Source organism: Barbus barbus (assembly GCF_936440315.1).
Source record: "Barbus barbus genome assembly, chromosome: 2".
NCBI classification, from domain to species: Eukaryota; Metazoa; Chordata; class Actinopteri; order Cypriniformes; family Cyprinidae; genus Barbus; species Barbus barbus.
Window position 1 is genome coordinate 7,273,800 of NC_136730.1, and position 21,298 is coordinate 7,295,097.

General features: G+C 40.7%; 1 protein-coding gene across 1 annotated transcript in view; it reads right to left on the reverse strand.

The window, feature by feature from the left end:
• Positions 1–21,298, reverse strand: part of dnah2 (dynein, axonemal, heavy chain 2) — a gene marked incomplete at its 5' end in the record, with an annotated part of 138,582 nt that overhangs the window by 60,203 nt on the left and 57,081 nt on the right. The window contains 11 exons of the mRNA XM_079438529.1: positions 5,312–5,439; positions 5,820–6,000; positions 6,092–6,281; positions 9,428–9,531; positions 9,631–9,819; positions 10,806–10,916; positions 10,999–11,124; positions 11,205–11,306; positions 11,437–11,654; positions 12,483–12,621; positions 13,085–13,265. Coding sequence (XP_079294655.1) covers positions 5,312–5,439; positions 5,820–6,000; positions 6,092–6,281; positions 9,428–9,531; positions 9,631–9,819; positions 10,806–10,916; positions 10,999–11,124; positions 11,205–11,306; positions 11,437–11,654; positions 12,483–12,621; positions 13,085–13,265 — 1,669 coding nt within the window. The remainder of the gene's footprint in view (positions 1–5,311; positions 5,440–5,819; positions 6,001–6,091; positions 6,282–9,427; positions 9,532–9,630; positions 9,820–10,805; positions 10,917–10,998; positions 11,125–11,204; positions 11,307–11,436; positions 11,655–12,482; positions 12,622–13,084; positions 13,266–21,298) is intronic.

Consider the following 21,298-nt stretch of genomic DNA (forward strand, 5'->3'; position numbering starts at 1 on the left):
ATATAATCTAATATTCCATAATAACTAGCACTCTCACCTCCTTCAGCTATAGTTTTCTATTCGTATACACTGAACTAAAAATAATTAGTTAGTGGTGTTAGTGATACGGACATGCATAATGCCTGAAATCTTGCTTTTTGAGGAGAGGTGAAGCATACTTTGGACAATAAAATGGCTGCATCATAAAGACTTGGAGTGGGCTTTTTTGAATAATGTCTGTAATTAACCACCTAGCAACCTCTCGGAGCACCTGAGAAACCATTTGGCGATGCCCTAGCAACCATTCAGAACATCATAGCAACTGCACTGCAAAACCCTGGAGGCCCCTCTAGAATTGTGTAAAATATACATCCTTTACCATCCAAAGGTTTGGGGTCTGTACTTTTTAGTTTTTTTGAATGAAAGATTCAATTCAAGATTCAAGAGTTTTATTTGTCACATACACAATTATACAGAGTATAACCAGCAGTGAAATGTAGGTCAGGTCCGCTCCAAGGACAGTGCAATTATAAAGTATACAAATATTAAGAGAAGAAAAGTAGAAAAAAATAAAAAAAATAAAATAAAAGAATAAAATAAAAAGATAGATAAAAAATATAAATATAAATGTGCAGGTCAGTATGTTGTTGACTTAAATAGTACTAAGAGGAATGTGCAAAATAATGTGCAAAAAAGTTGTACAGGGTATATAATAGCAGCAATATGAGGTAGAGAAAAATTATGAATAGCTTATTGATATGGTGATATTTACATGGAGTCAAGTGATGTTATGACACAGAGTTAGAGTTTAGGAGCCTGATGGCCTGGGGGAAGAAGCTCCTCCTAAGTCTCTCAGTTTTTGCCATCAGGCTACGGAAGCGCTTACCAGATGGAAGCAAAGTGAATAGCTGGTTACCAGGGTGATTTGAGTCCTTGATTATTTTGACAGCTCTATTTTTGCAGCGTTTGAGGTAGATGTCCTGCAGAGAGGGGAGAGCAGACCCTGAGATGCGCTCAGCTAAGCGCACAACTCTCTGTAGTGCTTTGCAGTCCTGATTGGAGCTGTTTCCATACCACACTGAGATGCACTGAGTCAATACACTTTCTATGGTCCCTGAATAGAAAGTTTTCAGGATTGCTGGTGAGACCCTGAATTTCCTCAGCTGTCGCAGATGGTACAGTCTTTGCCTGGCTTTCTTTACCTGTGTTTGGATGTGTGTAGTCCAAGTCAGGTTCTCGGAGATGTTTACACCGAGGTACTTGAAGCTGCTCACCCTCTCCACAGGGGTCCCACTGATCATAAGAGGAGTGTAGGGCTGCTGCTGTCTCTTCCTGAAGTCCATGATCAGCTCTTTAGTTTTGCTCACATTCAGAGAGAGACAGTTGTCCTGGCACCATGATGTGAGTCTCTCTACCTCGTCCAAGTATGCGGTCTCATCGTTGTTGGAGATGAGGCCCAGAACCACAGTATCATCAGCGAATTTGACAATAGATGTGGAGCTGTGAGAGGACACGCAGTCATGCGTGTAGAGAGAGTAGAGCAGGGGACTCAGGACACAGCCCTGTGGGGCTCCTATGTTCAGAGTGATGGAGTTTGAGGTGAACTGGCCAACTTTCACCACTTGAGGTCTGCCGGTGAGGAAGTCTTGAATCCAGTCACAGAGTGAGGAGTTTAGGCCGAGGTCTGTGAGTTTAGATGCCAGCTTGATGGGGACTATAGTGTTGAAAGCTGAGCTATAGTCAATGAATAGCAGCCTTACATAATTTCCATTGTTGCTATCCAAGTGTGTGAGGGAAGAGTGGAGAACGTGAGAAATGGCATCGTCCGTGGATCTGTTTGGGCGATAGGCAAACTGAAGAGGGTCCAGAGTATCAGGGATGGAGGAGCAAATGTGGCTCTTTACAAGTCTCTCAAAAACCTTCATGACTATAGATGTGAGGGCAACTGGGCGATAGTCATTCAGGCAAGAGGGTTTATTGTTCTTTGGCACAGGGATAATGATGGATTTTTTGAATGAGGTGGGAACCACAGCGGTAGCAAGGGACTCATTAAAGATAGAAGTGAACAAACCAGCGAGCTGATCGGCGCAGGACCTCAGAACACGGCCGGTTATCCCATCAGGTCCGGCTGCTTTCCTGACGTTCACTTTCTTTAGCGCCCTCCGAACCTCATCCTCCGACACGGTGATTACAGGATCATCGCTGCTCTGCCTGTTGCTTCCAGATGCGCTGGTCGGCAGAAACGCGCCGCCGCCGTTGCCATCGAAGCGGCCGTAGAAGATGTTTAACTCGTCGGACAGCAATGGATCTGCTCTCACCTCCGCGGAGGATTTGTTTCCGAAGTCACAGATGGTCCTCAGTCCCTGCCACATCCGTCGAGAGTCGTTGAGCTGGAAATGAGACTCAATTCTCTCTCTGTATCTGTGTTTGGCGGCTCTTACTGCGCGTCGGAGAATAAATACTTTTATTCAATAAGGATGTATTAAACTGATCAAAAAATAACATTGTTACAAAACAAACAATTGCTGTTCTTCTGAACTTTCTATTCATCAAAGAATGATGCTGAGAATTCAGCTTTACCATCACAGGAATAATTTATGTTAAAATATATTAAAATATAAGACAGTTACATTAAATCGTAATAAAAAAGTATTTTAGCATCGACACTTCACCATTAAGTATTAGGCTTTAAAATGGGAAAAAGGTGCATCTGTTGTGTTGTGTCTCGCAGGACCACGGTGCTACATAAATACAGACATACAACAATGAAGTAAAAAACACTATAAACCTATACACTACTAACCTACTGACAGATTTACCTATAAGTATACTATAAGTATTTACCCTATACAAACTAAAAGAATAAAGGATAAAAAATACAACTATACGAATGCTTCACATAAATATTACCCTATACAAACTAAAAAATAGAAGATAAAAAATACAAACTATACGAATGCTTCACAAATACTGTACATGTGCAAAGAGAGACATTTGAGTCAGCAGCTGGTTGGGGAACAGTGCAGGATGATTTGTAGTGCATGAGCATGTAAACATACATATATTGCTGAGTCTTTTGTGAGATTGTGCACACGCAGCAGTGTGTGTAAGTGTCCATAGTGCACATAGTGTAAAGTGTAAGTGTCCATAGTGTAAAGTGTCCATAGTGCACATAGAGGAGAGTGTCCATAGTGTAAAGTGTCCATAGTGCACATAGAGGAGAGTGTGTTACTACAGGTGGTTTGTACAGGCCCACTCACCTGTGTGTAGCACACTTGAATTGCACAAAAAAAAAAAAAATTGAAGTTCCATACAGTTTTTTCTTTGGTGTGGTAAGGTTTGGGGTGGCGGGTGGTCCATGTTCAGGAGGTAGGGGTTTGCATGGGGTTTCAGAGGGGGGTGGGGTGGTTTGAGTTTTGCTCTCAAGGTTGTCAGTATATGAGACCTAATTCTAAATACTTTAAAAGTATTGTCATCTCTCCACCAGTCACGATGCACTCATGCACCTGGTTTCACTTAGCATTTGATTGAACACCTGCACGTCATCTGTTCACTCATCAACACGGCTTCAAATACACACGCCTCACAACACTCCAGTGTCCGGTCTTTTTTCCCTGGCTCATTCGAATCCTGACCCGCTGAATTTTGCAAGGGCATTTGTGCCGCTCTCCCTCTCCACTGCCCTAGAAGACCAATACCTCAAGACCCTGTTCCGGCTCGGGATCACATACCATCAATGCACGAAGTTCCCAGACACCTCCAACCTGAATTGGAAGGAGACGGTCATCCGGTGTCTGGAGAGTCTTCGATCCCGAGTTGGAGTTCCTCCCGAGATCTCCCCCAATGACGGTGGTAGCCCACATTCCCCTCGTCTCCCGAACTCACAGCCGTTCGCGGCCAACCCAAGCTCACCGGCAGAAAATGAGGCAAGCCCACCGGCAGAAGATGAGGCAAGCCCGGCATCAGAAGGTATGGCAAGCCCGCCGGCAGTGCCTGCTCCTCGCAAGTGCCCTCCAGTGCCTGCTCCTCGCAAGTGCCCTCCAGTGCCTGCTCCTCGCAAGTGCCCTCCAGTGCCTGCTCCTCGTAAGTGCCCTCCAGTGCCTGCTCCTCGCAAGTGCCCTCCAGTGCCTGCGCCTCGCAAGTGCCCTCCAGTGCCTGCGCCTCGCAAGTGCCCTCCAGTGCCTGCGCCTCGCAAGTGCCCTCTAGTGCCTGTGCCTCGCAAGTGCCCTCCTGTGCCTGCTCCTCGTAAGAGCTCTCCTGTGTCTCCGCTGGTCCCGTCCAGCTCTCTTGTGTCTCCGCTGGTCCCGTTCAGCTCCCCTGTGTCCCCGCTGGTCCAGTCCAGCGCCGCGCTGCCCAAGCGCCCCCGAGAGTCCGCGCTGCCCGAGCGCCCCCGAGAGTCCGCGCTGCCAGAGCGCCCCCGAGAGTCCGCGCTGCCAGAGCGCCCCCGAGAGTCCGCGCTGCCAGAGCGCCCCCGAGAGTCCGCGCTGCCAGAGCGCCCCCGAGAGTCCGCGCTGCCAGAGCGCCCCCGAGAATCCGAGCTGCCAGAGCGCCCCCGAGAATCCGCGCTGCCAGAGCATCCCCGAGAGTGGCTCCCCGAGCCTCCAGTCCCACCATGGATCCCCGAGCCTCCAGTCCCGCCATGGCTTCCCCTGTGTCCCTGCCCTGCACCGGCCTCCAGGGCACCCGGGAGGGGGAGGTAATGTCATGGGATCTGTCATCTCTCCACCAGTCACGACACACTCACGCACCTGGTTTCACTTAGCATTTGATTGAGCACACCTGCACGTCATCTGTTCACTCATCAACACGGCTTCAAATACACACGCCTCACAGCACTCCAGTGTCTGGTCTCGTTACAAACTTACTACCTACTACGTGAATCGTTCCTACGAAGAGGACTACTATAGCATTCATATCTCTATGCTTGATACTTACCGTCTTGTCTACTTACCTGCTGTGTTTCATCCCATGTGTGTCTTCCAGCGATCCCAAGTCTGTCAGCTTCCGAGTCTCTTCCTGGTCCCCTGTGTCGGTGAGGTGTGTGGTTACTCCTGTTCGGTGTCTCCTGTTTTGAAGAGGATATCCAAGTTACCATTCTTCCTGAACACCGAAGAATCTGCGAATCATCGCTTACCTGTTTCATTGCTTAACCTCAAGTCTGTCAATAAAACCCGTTCACATTACGTCACGCTGTCTGAGTCCCTATTCCGTAACATTAAGTGTCCATTTTTATTTTTTTTAAATCGTTGGTATTATTCATGCTTTGTAACCATTTAAAGCTTAAAGAATATAAGAACTTTCAGACTATGAATATGAAGAGTTGTCTGCATACCTTGCAGTTATTGAAACCCTCTGCAAAAAGCGTGATCTCAGCTATAAGGGTGGAATCTGGCACCACCATAGAGATCGGCCGAAACATAGACTTCAAATTATCAGGCAGCTCAGTGCGGCCAGCGTAGCCTACAGAAGAAACATACACACAGAAACAGGAACTGAGGGGATGAGAACCACAAACACAGACTGAAACACATATTACCAACTCTATAAAGATATTTAAAGGCATAGATCACCCAATCACCTCTACCCATGTCAGTTTATCATATGGCTTCAGAAAACCTGGAAAATAACGTGAGTCTATTTTTAAGCTAAATTTTTCGTGCATTTTTGTCATTTAGGAGCTTTGCAGCCTCAGTCATCATTTACTTTCAATACAAGGGGGAAAAAAAATGTGTTTCACAAAACAAAGCAAGTTGATGTGATGGAAAAACATAATGGTGAGTAAATAACAGACTTTTCATTTCTGAGTTAACCATTCCTCTTAGAACAAGCAGATTGTGTACCTGGGTTCATAGTGATGAAGATCCCACAAGACCAGACCAAGCTGATCTGTCTCCCCTCAAAGGTGAATTTGTTAAGTCCCGCAGACAGAGCAGACAAGATGGAAAGGATCTGCTGAGCAACCACGGACAGCACCTCAATGTTTATACGGTTAAACTCATCAAAACAACCCCAGGCGCCTGTCTGGAGAGTGAAACAAATGCACATATTCAACAACGATACATTAGTTGTTCTTAAAGTTTAAGTGTTTGTATGGATGTAGCTTACTACATACCTGAGCCAGGCCAGAGTACATACGGCCCATAGATTTGAAGTCCAAGCCTTCTGAGCAGTTGACCACAATCACGTACATGCCCAAAGATTTACCCAGATCTTTAACCGTCTCTGTCTTCCCAGTTCCAGCAGGGCCTTTGGGAGAACCGCCCCGGTGCAGATGCAGCGCTGTGGTAAGAGTCATGTAGCACCTACACCGAAAACAAGCACACTGTCTGTAATACATACAGCACATATACATTACGACAGACATTCATACTGCTGGCAAGAAACTACAGAAATAAAGAGCAAAGGAAGTGACAAAATTATTCTGTCTCAATCATGTCTAGTTATGGCAAAGATACAGTATAGACATGTATGGAAGAGACCATATCTATCACTTTCTACTTCATGTTTTATTGACTATTTCCAAATCATTTTACCCATACAGGAGGATTTGTAACTATTTTGTTAACTTCTATGAAAATGTTTTAGCAATCCTTAGGGCTAGGATAGAAAGAGAGATAGACACACTGGCACACAAACTGACATTCGCGCCAATCACATGCATCCGGAAGCGCATACACACATGGAAAAGAGACAGACAGACAGGCTTAAGCACATTGTCCATGTCCTTGAGTGGGCTTAAGATGTCACCCTCTCAACATAATAAACCCGGATTAGATCCTTCCTTTCATTCCACTGATTTTTAGCGGCCTCTGTAGTCACACAACAGGAAATTCGCCATTGACTCCTGACTCCACTTCCTAGCAGGAATCGCTGCATATTTTCATGTAGAAAAACATTTTTGCAGTTTTGTTCTATTATCACACAAGAGACATCTGGAGCTCCTCTCTCTCTGCCTCTATGTGCAGGTGTGCTCTGCTGATGGGGAGGTAAGATCTTGACTGATAAGGTTAATGACATGATCTCTGTCTCTCCCTCATAATGACTTGGATAATGGCTGAAGTCAGATAACGGCATCAGAGTCCCCCATAATGATCATTATAAACCAGCTGATCGCATCAGTCAAATGCAAGAGTTGACTGTCACACAGGACAGGATATTGATATCTCTAGCAATCTGAGAGTTATGGTATAATATGAGAGTGTAGGTGATTATATCTCAGCTGAAGGTTACATTTGTTGGTGGTGTCAATACTTCTATATACAGAACAAGTCTAACACTATAGGCTTCACTCTGATTTTATTGTGTTCTCTGGTGAACTGGGGGAGTTGGTCATCAGACATTTTGATGTAAAGGTTCATTCTTAAAAAGCCTGACAAAATTATTTTTTGACAAACATAAGATGTATGAATTCCAAATGGAAAATGTAAAAAACAAAAAAATCTGAAATGGATGAGTTGGACCAGAAAGTGAATTAAAGCAGACAATAAATTGCCTGGCATATAGAGGAAATTAAAAAAGCAACCCGGAGTGCCCTTCATAAAGATTGAGAGAATCTTTAGACTGTGCAGAGATGTAATTTATAACAAAGAGTGGCTTATTTCTAAAGAACCTAAAATAAACATTTCTAATTTGTTCAATCAGTTCATTTTTGGTCACCACATAATAATCATACTTCTAATTTTAACCTTTACTTTTTATTCTAAAATGCGCAAATTAAAAAAGAAATAAAGGTCCCACTTTATATTGAGTGGCATTAACTACTATGTACTTACATCAAAAAAATAAGTACAATGTACTTATTGTGTTCATACTGTACTGCAAAACACTTTTGCTGCTATTGATGTGGGATACGGGTAAGGTTAGGGACAGGTTTGGTGGTGTGGGTAGGTTTAAGCGTGAGTTAAGGTGTAAGGGATTAATTACAGAAAATAATTACAAAAGTAATTACATGCAGGTATTTTTAAATATAAGTACAATGTAAAAACATGTCTGTACACTACATGTGCACTGTACCAAATGATTAATTTCAATGCAAGTGCATAATAGTTAAGGCCACTTCATATACAATGGGGCTGAAATAAAAAATAAAGAAAATAAAAGAAAAAAGTGTGTCCTCACTTTAGACTGTTTGATGTTACATTTAAACCACCATGGGGGTCTTTCTTCTTTATATGCTGATGTTTTTTATATTCATGACATTTAAATGTTTATGAGATTTTTTATTTTTCATTATTTATGACATTTAAAACATTCAGAATTCATGCACCTCTGTAATATCTACTATTATATAATAAAAAAAATAAAATAGAAAATAGATAGCATTTTTTTTATAAGTAATATAAAACAGTGTTGTGTTTGTGATTTATGTTATAATTCATGCATCCAAAGGTTTTTTATATGACCGAAAAAAAACTTCTTTGTTTTAGGATCTGCACTATGGAATGATATTCCGGACATTATTCAAACGGAATTGCAAATTGTATTTGCAATTGCGTTTTCAATTTGTGGACGCATAAAATGTGACATAATCCAAACGCAAATGCAAATCGCGCATTACCGTTTGCATTTTCGTTTAAGCGAATGCACAGTGACTGCCAAATTTAAAATGGAAATGCAAAGTCCGTTTGTATCTGTGTTTCCCATATCTTACGAGTATTGACCCAGTCATATTTAAATAGCAATTTCAATTACCACGTCTGCTTTTTCACTTTCTCAGCGTCGCGTATGTAGCCAGCCAAAACTCAAATGGAAATCGCAATCTCCTTTGTATTTCCATTTCCAATGCCTTACACAGAAACCTTTTGCTTTTTTCTTTTCTTTTTTTATTATGCCTTACATCAGAACAATACAACGAGAAACATTCAAACGTAAAAGAAACATAGAAAAAGATGAACAACATTAATATAATGAAACAGTGCCAGAGGACAGTAACAAAATATAATAGACAAATAAATAAATAAATAAATAAAATTACTAACTTTTTTTTTTGGGGGGGGGCTCACTTTATACAATAGCATGCCTGCTTACAATATTATGAGTTCTAATAGCCTTTTTATTTGTTCAATTACACAGGACTTTACAATACAGCTTGAAATCGTTTATAAAATGAGAAAAGTTTGGTTTGGAGCCTGACCACTTCATTTTATGAATATGAAACTTCCCCATTAAAATTAACAATTGTATGAAGTATGCTTTATCTTTATCACCTTACACGGAAACCTGTCAATCAGTGTCAAGGGTGGGATTATGCTATGGGGCGTGTTCGTGTTGGGACGTGACGTCACTCACAGTCAACCGCATTTGGCGGGCCATGCGTTCAATGGGTTTACGTAAAATGTGTTGATCAGAAGATCGGGCAGTTTTTTATGTACAATTTTCATTTAATCTCGTAATGGAGAAGTCCCCCCTTCAAATGCATTGATCATTGATACATTGATTGATGTGTTACCTGTCTGTGAGGGGGGTGATGACCAGACGACCAGAGTTGCCAAGGTACTCGTAGCCATAGCGGAAGTGGGTATTAGTCTGTTTGATGATGCAGTCGTCCACATCCTACACACACAGACACAGAGACATTTAGAGGCTTGTGGTGATCACCTTCTCCCTATTCTATATGTTTTCTCCATCACACTATCCTGTCTCTGCCCTAACCTTGTCCCAGTACAGGCGGAGTTGGCACAGCCAGTCAAAGGCACTGACATCACAACAGCCTGCTTTGGCCAGTTTGCTAATGACATCACGGGCGTGGACCTCAACGGTGACCAGGGCGACGATCTTCAAGCGCAGGATCTTTGATAAGTTCCCTCGTATGGCTTCAGAGTACTGACTGAGCATGGACACCTGGGTAACAAAATGCAAACACTGATTATTAGAAGACAGACACACTCAAACACAACGCAAACTAATTTTATGGATCAGGGGTTCCAGATCAAACCTAACCGTAGTTACTCCAAACATAGTCAGTAAACATCAGCTGAGACGTGTAATGTAAATGTAAATTAACAACAAAAAATCCCCAGTTTCCTAAAGCCCAAGAAGCCATGCTCTGAGACTAAATCTCAACTCTCAAAGGCACAGAGACAGGCCTGAGCCATTCTCAGTGTCTCACTGGCTTTGGCTTATAAAATGTGATTGGATTAAATTCATTTGAGCTGCCGTCCTTAATTAACTTGTGTATCTAGTGCATCCTGTGCTCCAAGTACAAATACACATGAAATGAATAACTCATTTTCAATAAAGGGTTTGAGTGAAGTCAGCAGTGTATGTGGAGTTCATCCACTAGTTATTAACAGACTCGCATTGAATCAGTGCCCGCAGAACTCCACAGAGAGCTCTGCAGATTTCTGCAGAATCAGAACACCTGTCATTCCTACAATTCTACAAATCCCTCATTACTAACATGGTTGTTAATTAAATATTTGGGCTAATTTTATTTCACTTCAGCTACTAACAAGAGTGTAGCACTCTCAGCTTCATTTAACGCCATGTTGTAATCCATTCCACAGAGTCCCACATATTTCTACCTAGATCGACACAGAAAATAGGGGAAAAGTCTGCAGACTCTGTCTAGATGCAGTTATTAGCAAAAATAAAGACTGTCCACACCACATCCAATGTAAAACAAAAATTTAAATGAAAACAGAAAGAAATGGAATTTTCAAACACTTTTCCATCTGACACTGGTTGGACAACAAGGTAATTGTTGGACTCAACAAACCTTTACTGTGCCTAACTGTCTTTCCCAAGAGGACAAGGCCCTTTTTGGTGTTTAAACTGGTGACCTTTAGATCACTGGCCCAAATCTGTAACTGCTAAGTTCCTCTCACCTGTTTCTTTTTTAGTGATTTAAGAGCAGCCTTATCTGCTCTCTCTTTGCTGGTCATGAGTGCTCTGGTGACGTCTGTGGTCCACTGGATTTGACTGGCTGTGATCAACATCTGTAAAGACAAGCAAAGCACTTTGAAGTGGAATTACTTCATTCACACAGATACAGAAATGCATACAGACACACACACTCACCTGTCCAGGCCAGTCTCGTACCCATTTGCCCCTCTTCCCTGGCATCTTCTTGAGAGCCATCGAGCAGTTCTTCAAACAGTCCTTTAGAGTCCAACGCATGGTTCGCTCGACATCACACAACCATGCCTACACATACAAGATGAAAAGCTCAATGGATAGTGCATTTGTCAAGAAAGACTGTGTTGGACTTTAGGTTGAAAACACACCTCCACCGGCCCCTCCAGAAGAACGGGATGAGTGAAGTCAACAAACTCCCCATCAGCTGAGAACATCCCACTGGCCTCCGACTTGTTGTTATTGATCCCAACCTACATATACGCAAGCAGAATATTTAAACTAATGTTCAAGCTTAACCCCATACATTTCTGAAATTTCAAAACATATATATAAATAACATGACATAAAATAATTCAGTATAAGATTTTGGTGCATATGTACCTTGTTGATGCGGAGACTTTTGATGTTGTCAAAGCACTTCTTGAGGTGCGGCTGCACAGCTTCAGGGTTGCGTGACTGGCCCAGGATCTCCAGAAGGTCATCGTTAGACAGAAAGTAAAACCGAGGAAAAATCTGCCGTTTGGTCTCCAGGTACATGTCCAGAGACTTCTGAATCTCCTCTAACTTAGTGTTCATTTCTGAGAGCTTCTCTAGAAGACCTGAAACAACAGAAAAAATTATGTCTTTTATTGACATTTTTCTGTCTTCCTATTCAAAGTGTAATACTTTTTGGTCCCACTTTATATTAGGTGGCCTTAACTACTATGTACTTACATTGAAATTAATCACTTGATACAATGCACTTATTGTGAACATACATGTTTTTACATACATTGTACTTATATACATTTATAATTACACTGTTGACCCATCCCTTGCACCCTAACCCACCCTTAAACCTACCCATACCACCAAACCTGTCACTACCCTTAACCATATCCCACCTCAATAGCAACAAAAGTGATTTGAAATACAATATGACCACAATAAGTACATTGTACTTATTTTTTGATGTTAGTACATAGTAGTTAAGGCCACCTAATACAAAGTGTGACCTACGTGTGACCTACTTTTTTTTTTACAGTAGAACTGGTTATATATATCATTCTCAATCTCAGAGGGTACTTCAAGTAAATATTTTAGGTAAAAGAGTTTGGCTAACAGAAAATTCCCTGTAGTACAGTAATGACAATCACCACTGAGAATGATGAAATTTGTCCAAAAAAAGGTGAAATGACTGGATGAATTATGTCTGTGCTTAATTGTCATAAAAATAATTCTGCAATGCAAAAAATCTTAATAGTTAACAGACCTCAGTTTTTTAATGCAAAATTGATTTTTTTTTTCCAGGTGAAATGTGACCTGGACACGTTTCCTCCATCTGTCCAGGATATTGCCAAGATTGCTGCCAAGTAAACTGACTTGCTTCAGTAAAGGCTTTTTACAGTCGCTGAGGGTGGTGAATTCCAGCACCATCCTTTCATTACCTGGATGGTGTGTTCCTCTGAGAGCATTTTTGTCCTTGTCGAGTCGGTCCATGATGATCTTCCAACTGGAGTTGACATCATCAAATTCAGCTGTCTCACGAACCAACTGCTTACGTATGTCATCTGCCAGAAAGATATTCTAAACAAAGAAAAAAAAAAAAAAAATGTGGTAGCGGATGACCAAAATGAAGAATCGAACAGAAGGGAAGATAAAACAGTTCGGTGATTTGTTGGAGCCATCACAGGTGTGTTTACAAACACTCATACACACAGGAAATCCAGGCTGACAGCCACTGTTTACTCTTCTCATCAGCTACGAGAGAACAGATGTGTGACTCTGAACTCCGCTATGTGTGTGTCTGTGAGACGCTAATCTTTTACAGTGAATTTGTGCATCACATGTAGAGAGTGGACCCCACTGTGATCTAACGCAGTGGATTGTGACTGGTGTTTATTAAGAACGAGCAGGGTGTGAGGAAGGTCAGGAGTATGCTGTGTACAGCATATGCATGGATAATGTAACCACAGACTTTAAAGCATAAGAGAGCATTTGGATGAGTAATGTGCTGTATAAAACTGTCGGAAGTGCTGTGTGTGCATACCTCTAGATACATCCACTGTCTTTGTACAGTGAGGATCATTTCGATGACTTCCAGCACCAGAGACAGACTACGTTCCCAGTGGTCAACTTCCTTTTCAAATGCTTTGACGAAACGAGATGCTTTCATTACAGAGAGTGTCACCTGGTTATCCTCCAGAGCCTGGAACACATCATCTGTTCCCCTGAGCACACACACAAACATACACACAGTTTGGAAGATGCATTTGTAAAAACATCTCATAGACCAGTGGTTCTTAACCAGTGGGCTGGGACCCACTAGGGGGCCTCATAACACTTCCAAAGCTGAAAAATGCTAAAAACGATTTTAAAATAAGCTATAACAGCTAAAAATCCAGACATTTTTTATTTTAATTGCTTCTTTCAACAACTGGCATTTTAATCAAAAGAGACTTATTATGACGCTTTTTACAATATGTAATAAGTCTCAGGTGTCCCCAGAATGTGTCAGTGAAGTTTAAGCTCAAAATACCCCACAGATCATTTATGTCGTCATTTTGAAAATGCCTATTTTGAGTGGAAGCAGAAACAGGCTGTTTTCGTGCTTGTCTCTTTAAATGCAAATGAGCTGCTGCTCCCCGCCCCCTTTTCCAGAATAGGGCTGTGCCTTTACAGCTGGTACCTAAGATACTCTGCTAAAAAACATCTGTTTGGTTTTGATTATCATGTCTATCGTGCTGAAATCATGCATTTTAAACTCTATTAGTTTAAACTTCTGATAAACGGTTTTCTGAGTGCACACATCCGAAGCGCACACACAAAAAGCGGCTGTCACACATGTGAGTACTAAACTAAATTCTCTTTCATGTCTTATTGCGCTAAACTGTCAAATACACACAAGTTTATGTTAAAAACACACACGAGTTACAAAAACAGTCGCTATGTCTGTGAGGGTAAACAGCTGGGAAAGAAAGCGTAATATACATGTATAAATCAATAAATCCACTGCTCTCTTGTCTCCTCTAAGGCTGGGACTCTAAATAGTGTTCTGCGCTCATCAGTGCAGCCATAGACAGAACAGTTAGCCTGCCATTTTAAATAACGAAGACTGCTTCAAACATCTGTTTTACTATATTTGTGAATACATTGACCATCCTAAGTGCAGCCAAACCTGAACATGGACCCACAGCTTATTCATAAAAGGCACTGTCACAATACAATTGAAATAAAGGAACGCAGTATAAAGAGCTCAAGGTTCAGCCTGTTAATAATTTGGACAAACTGTCACACATCCCTTTCTTGCCCGCGCACACACAGCTAGATGTATGAAGCAAACAAAAGAGAGGACAAAGTGAACAGCAGTTGCTCTCGACCCCCCCCCCCCTCCTTGGCATACTGCGTTGCCATGGCAGCAGCCTCACACGCTGCTGCAGCCGTCTCCATGCCAACGGTGAAGCTATAGCCTCACTGCGGAGATGAACGGTGACTGCTGGCACCTGATGTCCGCAAGCACATGCACAAACACACACTCTAATACATTAGCACAAGCACACAAACCCACAGGAAAGACACACAGTGAGTTTTACACTCTCACAGGCACAAAACACGTCACACATCTCTTGATTTCTCAGATTGAAGCCGCAGGTGTGTATGTGTTATTCATCTCTGTTCGTCTCTGCCTCTCCATCTCCCCGAGCTCTAACTGATGCCCCTGCATGCAGAGTGTGTGCATATGAGCAATGGAGAAGCACTGCACACACACACTTTGCACATCCAGGACAGCGGTGTTAGTTTGTGAAGGACACAAGGGTGGGATAAGAAAGAAAAAAGAGAAAAGGATGAGTGTAAATACCTCAAAACACAATATTTCTTTCTCTTAGAGGGAGGAAAAAGGCTGAGAGGGAGCACATGGCTGATGGGAAAGAGTGAGTTTTATTTGTAGTGCATTACTGAGGAAAGAATGAAAGAAGAAAGGCGAAGAGGGTTCCAGAGAGGAGGACAGAATAAGAGGAGGTGAGTGACAGTCGTGGGCCACCTGACCTCCAGAGCGAAAGCATGAAAGGAGGCACAATCTCTCGCCTGCGGCACCTACAGCCACACACTCAGAGGAATAATCTGTCTGTTTTCGAGTCCAGGCAACATGACAGACACATATAGCATTCGACACACATCACTGAACCAGCGCCTGAGGAAAAACACTTTACACACACACACACACAAGTGAATTCCAAGAGCATTTATGGCTGAGATGAGCCACTTTGTCTGTAATGGCTGATAGTTGCACATCATGAACATTTTTAGGAATAAGATCAACAGGTCAGAGCACATTCTCTCATGCACAGTAGTTTAAACTTTCTGTAAAAACATTTGGTATATTTTATTTATTAATTACACTAGTTTGGGGTCAGTAAAAAATATTTGTACATGACTGCTTTTATTTTATCAAAAATAAAGTAAATATTGTGAAATATTACACTGAAATTATACTGAATAAATGTTTTCTATTTTACAATATTTTAACATTAAATTTAATTCCTGTGATAGTAAAGCTAAATTTTCAGCAGCCATTACTCCAGTCTTCAGTGTCACATGATTCTTCAGAAATCATTCTAATATGCTGAATAATGAATAATCTAATAATTTCTTATTCTTATTCTTATTGATGTTGAAAACAGTTTTAGCATTTTTTTAAGGATTGTTTTGATTAATAGAAAGTTCAAAAGAACAACACTTATTTAAACAGTTACCTTTTGTACCACTATAAATGTCTTTACTTCCACATTTGATCAATTTAATCGAACCTTGCTGAATAAAACTATTAATTTCCTCTTTAAAAAAAAGTCTTACTGACCCCAAAAGTATTAGTGTATGATCACAGTCGGTTCTAGTATTTATTTATGTGGATTTTTTTATTTTTTTTGCCTTTATTAGAACAGGACAGTGTAGAGCAGACAGGAAGCAAATTAGGAGAGAAAGAGGGGGGTGGGATTGGGAAAGGTCCTCGAGCAAGGATTCGAACTTGGGACACCTGTAACGCAATGGCATTGTATGTCGGTGCACTGCCCACTAGACTATCGCTGCCAACAATTACAGTATGTTCTATTTAAATGTTTCGTATTATAATATATAACATCACATTAATATAATATAATATAATATTCACATATTGTAATATAGTAGTGTAATATAATATATCCCCTGCTCCATGTGTAGAGAACACGAGGTAAGAACCCTTTGAATCATAACACAGCTTTAATCAAGTTTAAGTGCACTTTTGAGCACTTGGTGTTTTGCCCCGAAGCCACCATAAAAATATAGCACAATAAACGCGAATGATGATGGTTGAGAAAGAAGAAATCATGTTAGTATGCTCTACATTTCGGCATGTTATAGTATATGAATAAATGGCCCATGAAGAGCTCCTCTGCTGACAAAGTTTTGGATTATGATCATCAAAGAAGGCATTAAAAACATATATCAGAATATAACAGGATATAGCTGAAGATGAATGGCAGAGAACCTGCTAAAATCCCCAAACCCAGACAGTTAATATGAGCTTTAAACTATTACAGTATAAGTGGATTATCAGGATGCATATAACTCCAGAAATATTACATAACTTTAATCCCAACATTACTGATCAATGTACACTATATTGCCAAAAGTATTGGATCATCCCCTTCTAATGAACATGTTTGGCTACTTTAGTAATTTCTATGAGTACAAATCTTAATGTTAAAGCATATAATGATATTCTAGGGAATTGTGTGCTTCTAATTTTATAGCAACAGTTTGGACAGGACCCTTTTCTATTCTAACATGACAGTGCCTCTGTGTTTAAGGCACGGTTCAAAAAGACATGATTGATTCAGTTAGTGTGGAAGAACTTGTCTGGTCTGCAGAAAGCCAAGTCCTGATCCCAGCTGAACACGTCTGGTGTGACTTTATATGCAGACCTTGAGCCAAAAACTCATCACCAAACACCAATGACTTGTATAGATACTATAAGGACAAAAGTGTTGGGACACCCCCTTCTCCAAACAAAAAGGGGCAGCCGTGGCCTAATGATAGAGAGTTGGACTTGTAACCCGAAGGTCGTGGGTTCGAGTCTCGGGTCCGGCAGGGATTGTAGATGGGGGGAGTGAATAACCAACACTCTCTCCACCCTCAATACCACGACTGAGGTGAGACCCTTGAGCAAGGCACCGAACCCCCAACTGCTCCCCGTGCGCCGTAGCATTGACTGCCCACTGCTCCGGGTGTATGCTCACTACTGTGTGTACACTTGGATGGGTTAAAGTGCATATTGCAGGTTAAAAAAAAATTTCAAATGAATATATAACCTTGTATGAAAATACCATATAAACCGTTAATGCAGGATTTGAAAATGTTTTACAAGACGCGAGGGTACAAATTTAGATAAAGTGAGGCTTTCCTTGACAGTTCTCAAAAACCGCTTTCTTTCAACATCGCGTCATATTACGTCACATAAGGGAGTCGTGTGCCGCACTCTGCTTTGAGCGCGCGCGAGTCAGTGTGTTTTCGGTAGTTATTTTTATTTCAATTTATCATTGTCATGGTAAATTATTGTGTTTGTGGAGGTTGCACAAACTCCAGCCTGTCAGGACATCGAGTCCACAGGTTTCCTAACAAGAAATAGGACGGTATCTTCCGGGCCTCGGTGCGTTAGTGCAGGTGAAGAGACTGGACTTCACTAATGCATCTGCTTCAAACACCACGGTGGTGTGTAACTTAACACGTGATGGAGGCCAAGTGGAAAAGCATGGTCAGCAGTGAATGTGATCTAAACTTGTGTTTGCTTTTCCCAGCATATGCCGTCTGAGAGAGGAATACTGCAGGTCACCACAGGCTCCACGAGAACACAGCACTGTCATGTCCACTACACCTGCTCCTCTCTCCAGATCCCTCCAGTCAGAGGATCAACACAATGAGTCTGTTGGTGTATATCTAGCACAGCCTTCACGATATAACACACTTTAACAACACATTAGTGTGATACCCAGACTGAAAGATTGTTAAATGTTTTTAAATGGGTCAGACAGTATTTCTTTTGGTAGTATATGTTTGGTACATCTACATATATATACATATAAATATATATATATATATATATATATATATATATATATATATATATATATATATATGTATATTAACAGTTGAAATGTTGTGTTTTGAGTTGGGTATTAACAGTGCTATGAAATAATATTTATGATTTAGTGCTGTATAAATAAATCTGAATTGAATTAACCATAAATGCAGATCTGCTTGATTGTGATTTTATTTTTTATTGATTGTCAACAAAATGGGGCCATTCAACCTTTATAAAGTCCTCCTTCCTCTGTAAACTATCTTCTAATGGCTGACACAACACATGCACCATAGGCCCAGCGGACAACTTGTCTGTATGCTATCATTATTGATTGTGTTATACCAATGGCATCAAAAAGTGTTTCTTATAGGTAGTCATAGAGTTAACTTGTAATTGAGAATCAAAATTATTCAGACTGTTTTAATATTAAAATCTTTAACAATGTATTTATACATGTATACAAGTATTTAGCTTAGAGTAATAAATGATTTCTGCCCTAAAATGTGTCTGCTGGCCTGGGGAGGTCTATGCTTTCCGCGCATTTCCCACACAAGCACCTATGAATCAAAAACGTGTTTATCTCTCTCTCCTGCGGTGATAAGAAACCACTATCACGTAACGTTAGTGTCGGATATTAACGAGTGTGACACGACTGATCAACGCTTATTAGTTTCTATTACTGGTAGTATCAATACTAGCATTGCTATTGCCTGATTACATTAGCTAACGTGTGAATATCTGTAAGCTAACACTGATCTCTCGCCAAACACCTGGCCTGTTCTCCTCACATCAACTCAATTTGTCTTCTCTGACCGTTGTTCTGTCTAATTCTGGCCTGTCCTGCTCTCTTGGCTGCATAGCAGGCTCATCATTTTATCTGTGGTCCGTCATACGAGTGTAAATACACATTTAACATTTCCTCAGCATCGGAACTGTCATTTCGATCCATTGTTTTCCTGTGGTTTAAATGGACCGCTCTCTCCCTTTTGATGCGTCACTTCCGGTTTTGGTGCGTTTCTCTCACAAAAACGACTCCAGAAGCCTTAATAGCGTATTTTAAAGTATATTTTAAAGAAAATCTAGTTCCTACAGTATTTTTCTATACATCGACTCACTGGAGTCTCTAACCTGCAATATGCCCTTTAAATGCAGAGCACAAATTCCGAGTATGGGTCACCATACTTGGCCACACACCACTTCCCTTTCTTTAGAACAGAAAAAGGCACTAACAAAACTGAGGCGACAAAGATGGAAACATAATTCATGTATTTAAAAATTGTATTTCCATCTCTGTTGCAGCCGTTTTGGACATGTCTAAAATGCTAAAATGACAGTACCCTTATGTTCTAGTCATTGGTGTTTGGTGATGAGTTTTTGGCTCAAGGTCTGCATATAAAGTCACACCAGAGGAGTTCAGCTGGGATCAGGACTTGGCTTTCTGCAGACCAGTCAAGTTCTTCCACACTGACTGAATCAATCATGTCTTTTTGAACCGTGTCTTATACACAGAGGCACTGTCATGTTAGAATAGAAAAGGGTCCTGTCCAAACTGTTGCTATAAAATTAGAAGCACACAATTCCCTAGAATATCATTATGTGCTTTAACATTAAGATTTTAAGTCATATAAATTACTAAAGTAGTCAAACATGTTCTTTAGAAGGGGTGACCCAATACTTTTGGCAATATAGTGTATAAAATGTGACTAAAACTGGCCATTGTTTGGTTGTGGTTCAACACTTCAACAGGTGTTCAATTGAAGTTTTTTATCTTTCTATTTTTATTTATTTTAAGGCACATTAAATTGATCAAAAGTGACAGTAAAGGTTTCTTTTTCAAATAAATGCAGATTTTTTCAACTTTCTATTAATCAAAGAATCCTGAAAAAATGTCTCCAAAATTATTAAGCAGCACAACGGTTTTCAACACTGACAATAAGAAATGTTTCTTGATATTTGAATGTTTTCTGATCTCTTACCAACCCCAAATGTTTGACCGATAGTGTAGACATTAGTATATGTATACTTTTTTACTCAAATGTTATTTTCTTTTATATATTGGTGTTTTGACTATTATTTTCAAGCATTGCTATCATTTTAATAATATTGTTCTGACACACATCTGTTGTTATGGAAGAAAAACAAAGATATTGTTAAATGTGGATGGAAGCATACAGCACGGCTGCTATGAGAAGCGGCGTCTCTCTCACACACTCAGAAAGGCTGTAAATTATCACCTCTGCTATAAGTGATCACGCATTCCACCCACCTGCCGCAGGCCTCTGATTCAGACCAATCACCGGAGACCTGCTCAATCTCCTGTGCTCTCAACTCTTTCTTTCTCTCTGCCTCTGCCTCACACACACATGAACATTAGCAGAGGGAAAGGTGGAGTGATGAGAGGATTCATTTTCTCGGTCTCTCTCATATATACACACACAGCACAGCAGCTCTTGATCTGTCATATTCACCATTCTCATCACATCATCTAACTGTGTGTCTTCACTGCAGGCTGTTCGCAGAGGAGCAGCAGGTGAGAGAGAGGACTAAAAATCCCTAACTACATTACTACTGCCACAGCATTTACACATTCACACATACAGCTATCAAAATAAGGGGCCGTGTCATTTTAAATAAAATCTTTTTAATCTTTTAAAAATCTTCAGGCAGCAATATTTGCAACCTGGAATTGATTTTCACTTTTATAATGGCATATTTTTAACATCATAAAAAACAGGTACGTTGTCCATTTATGACAGTTACTTGAACCGAATCAACTGCAGTAAATTCTCTGCACAATTATGGCAGTTATCTGTAAAATCAACATCACCATACAATACAAAAGCAGCTACAAATAATTCACAAAATATAAATAAAATAAAAACTCTGTTATGCGTGTCATTTTTTTTCTATTGAAACCAACTTAAATTTTAGCTGCACACTCACCAGTAGTTGCCTCTGAGACAGTAAATGCAGATATTTGACAGTTACAGCCACTACAATGTCTGCAGAGACACTAAACCCATTATTACAACAAAATATCATAAATTACATAAGACAAATTCTCTAGTATGCTATTAACATTTACATATCTAGGACATTTTCCTAGATTCCTCCCATATCTCCATTATTAAATGCTTTTTTAAA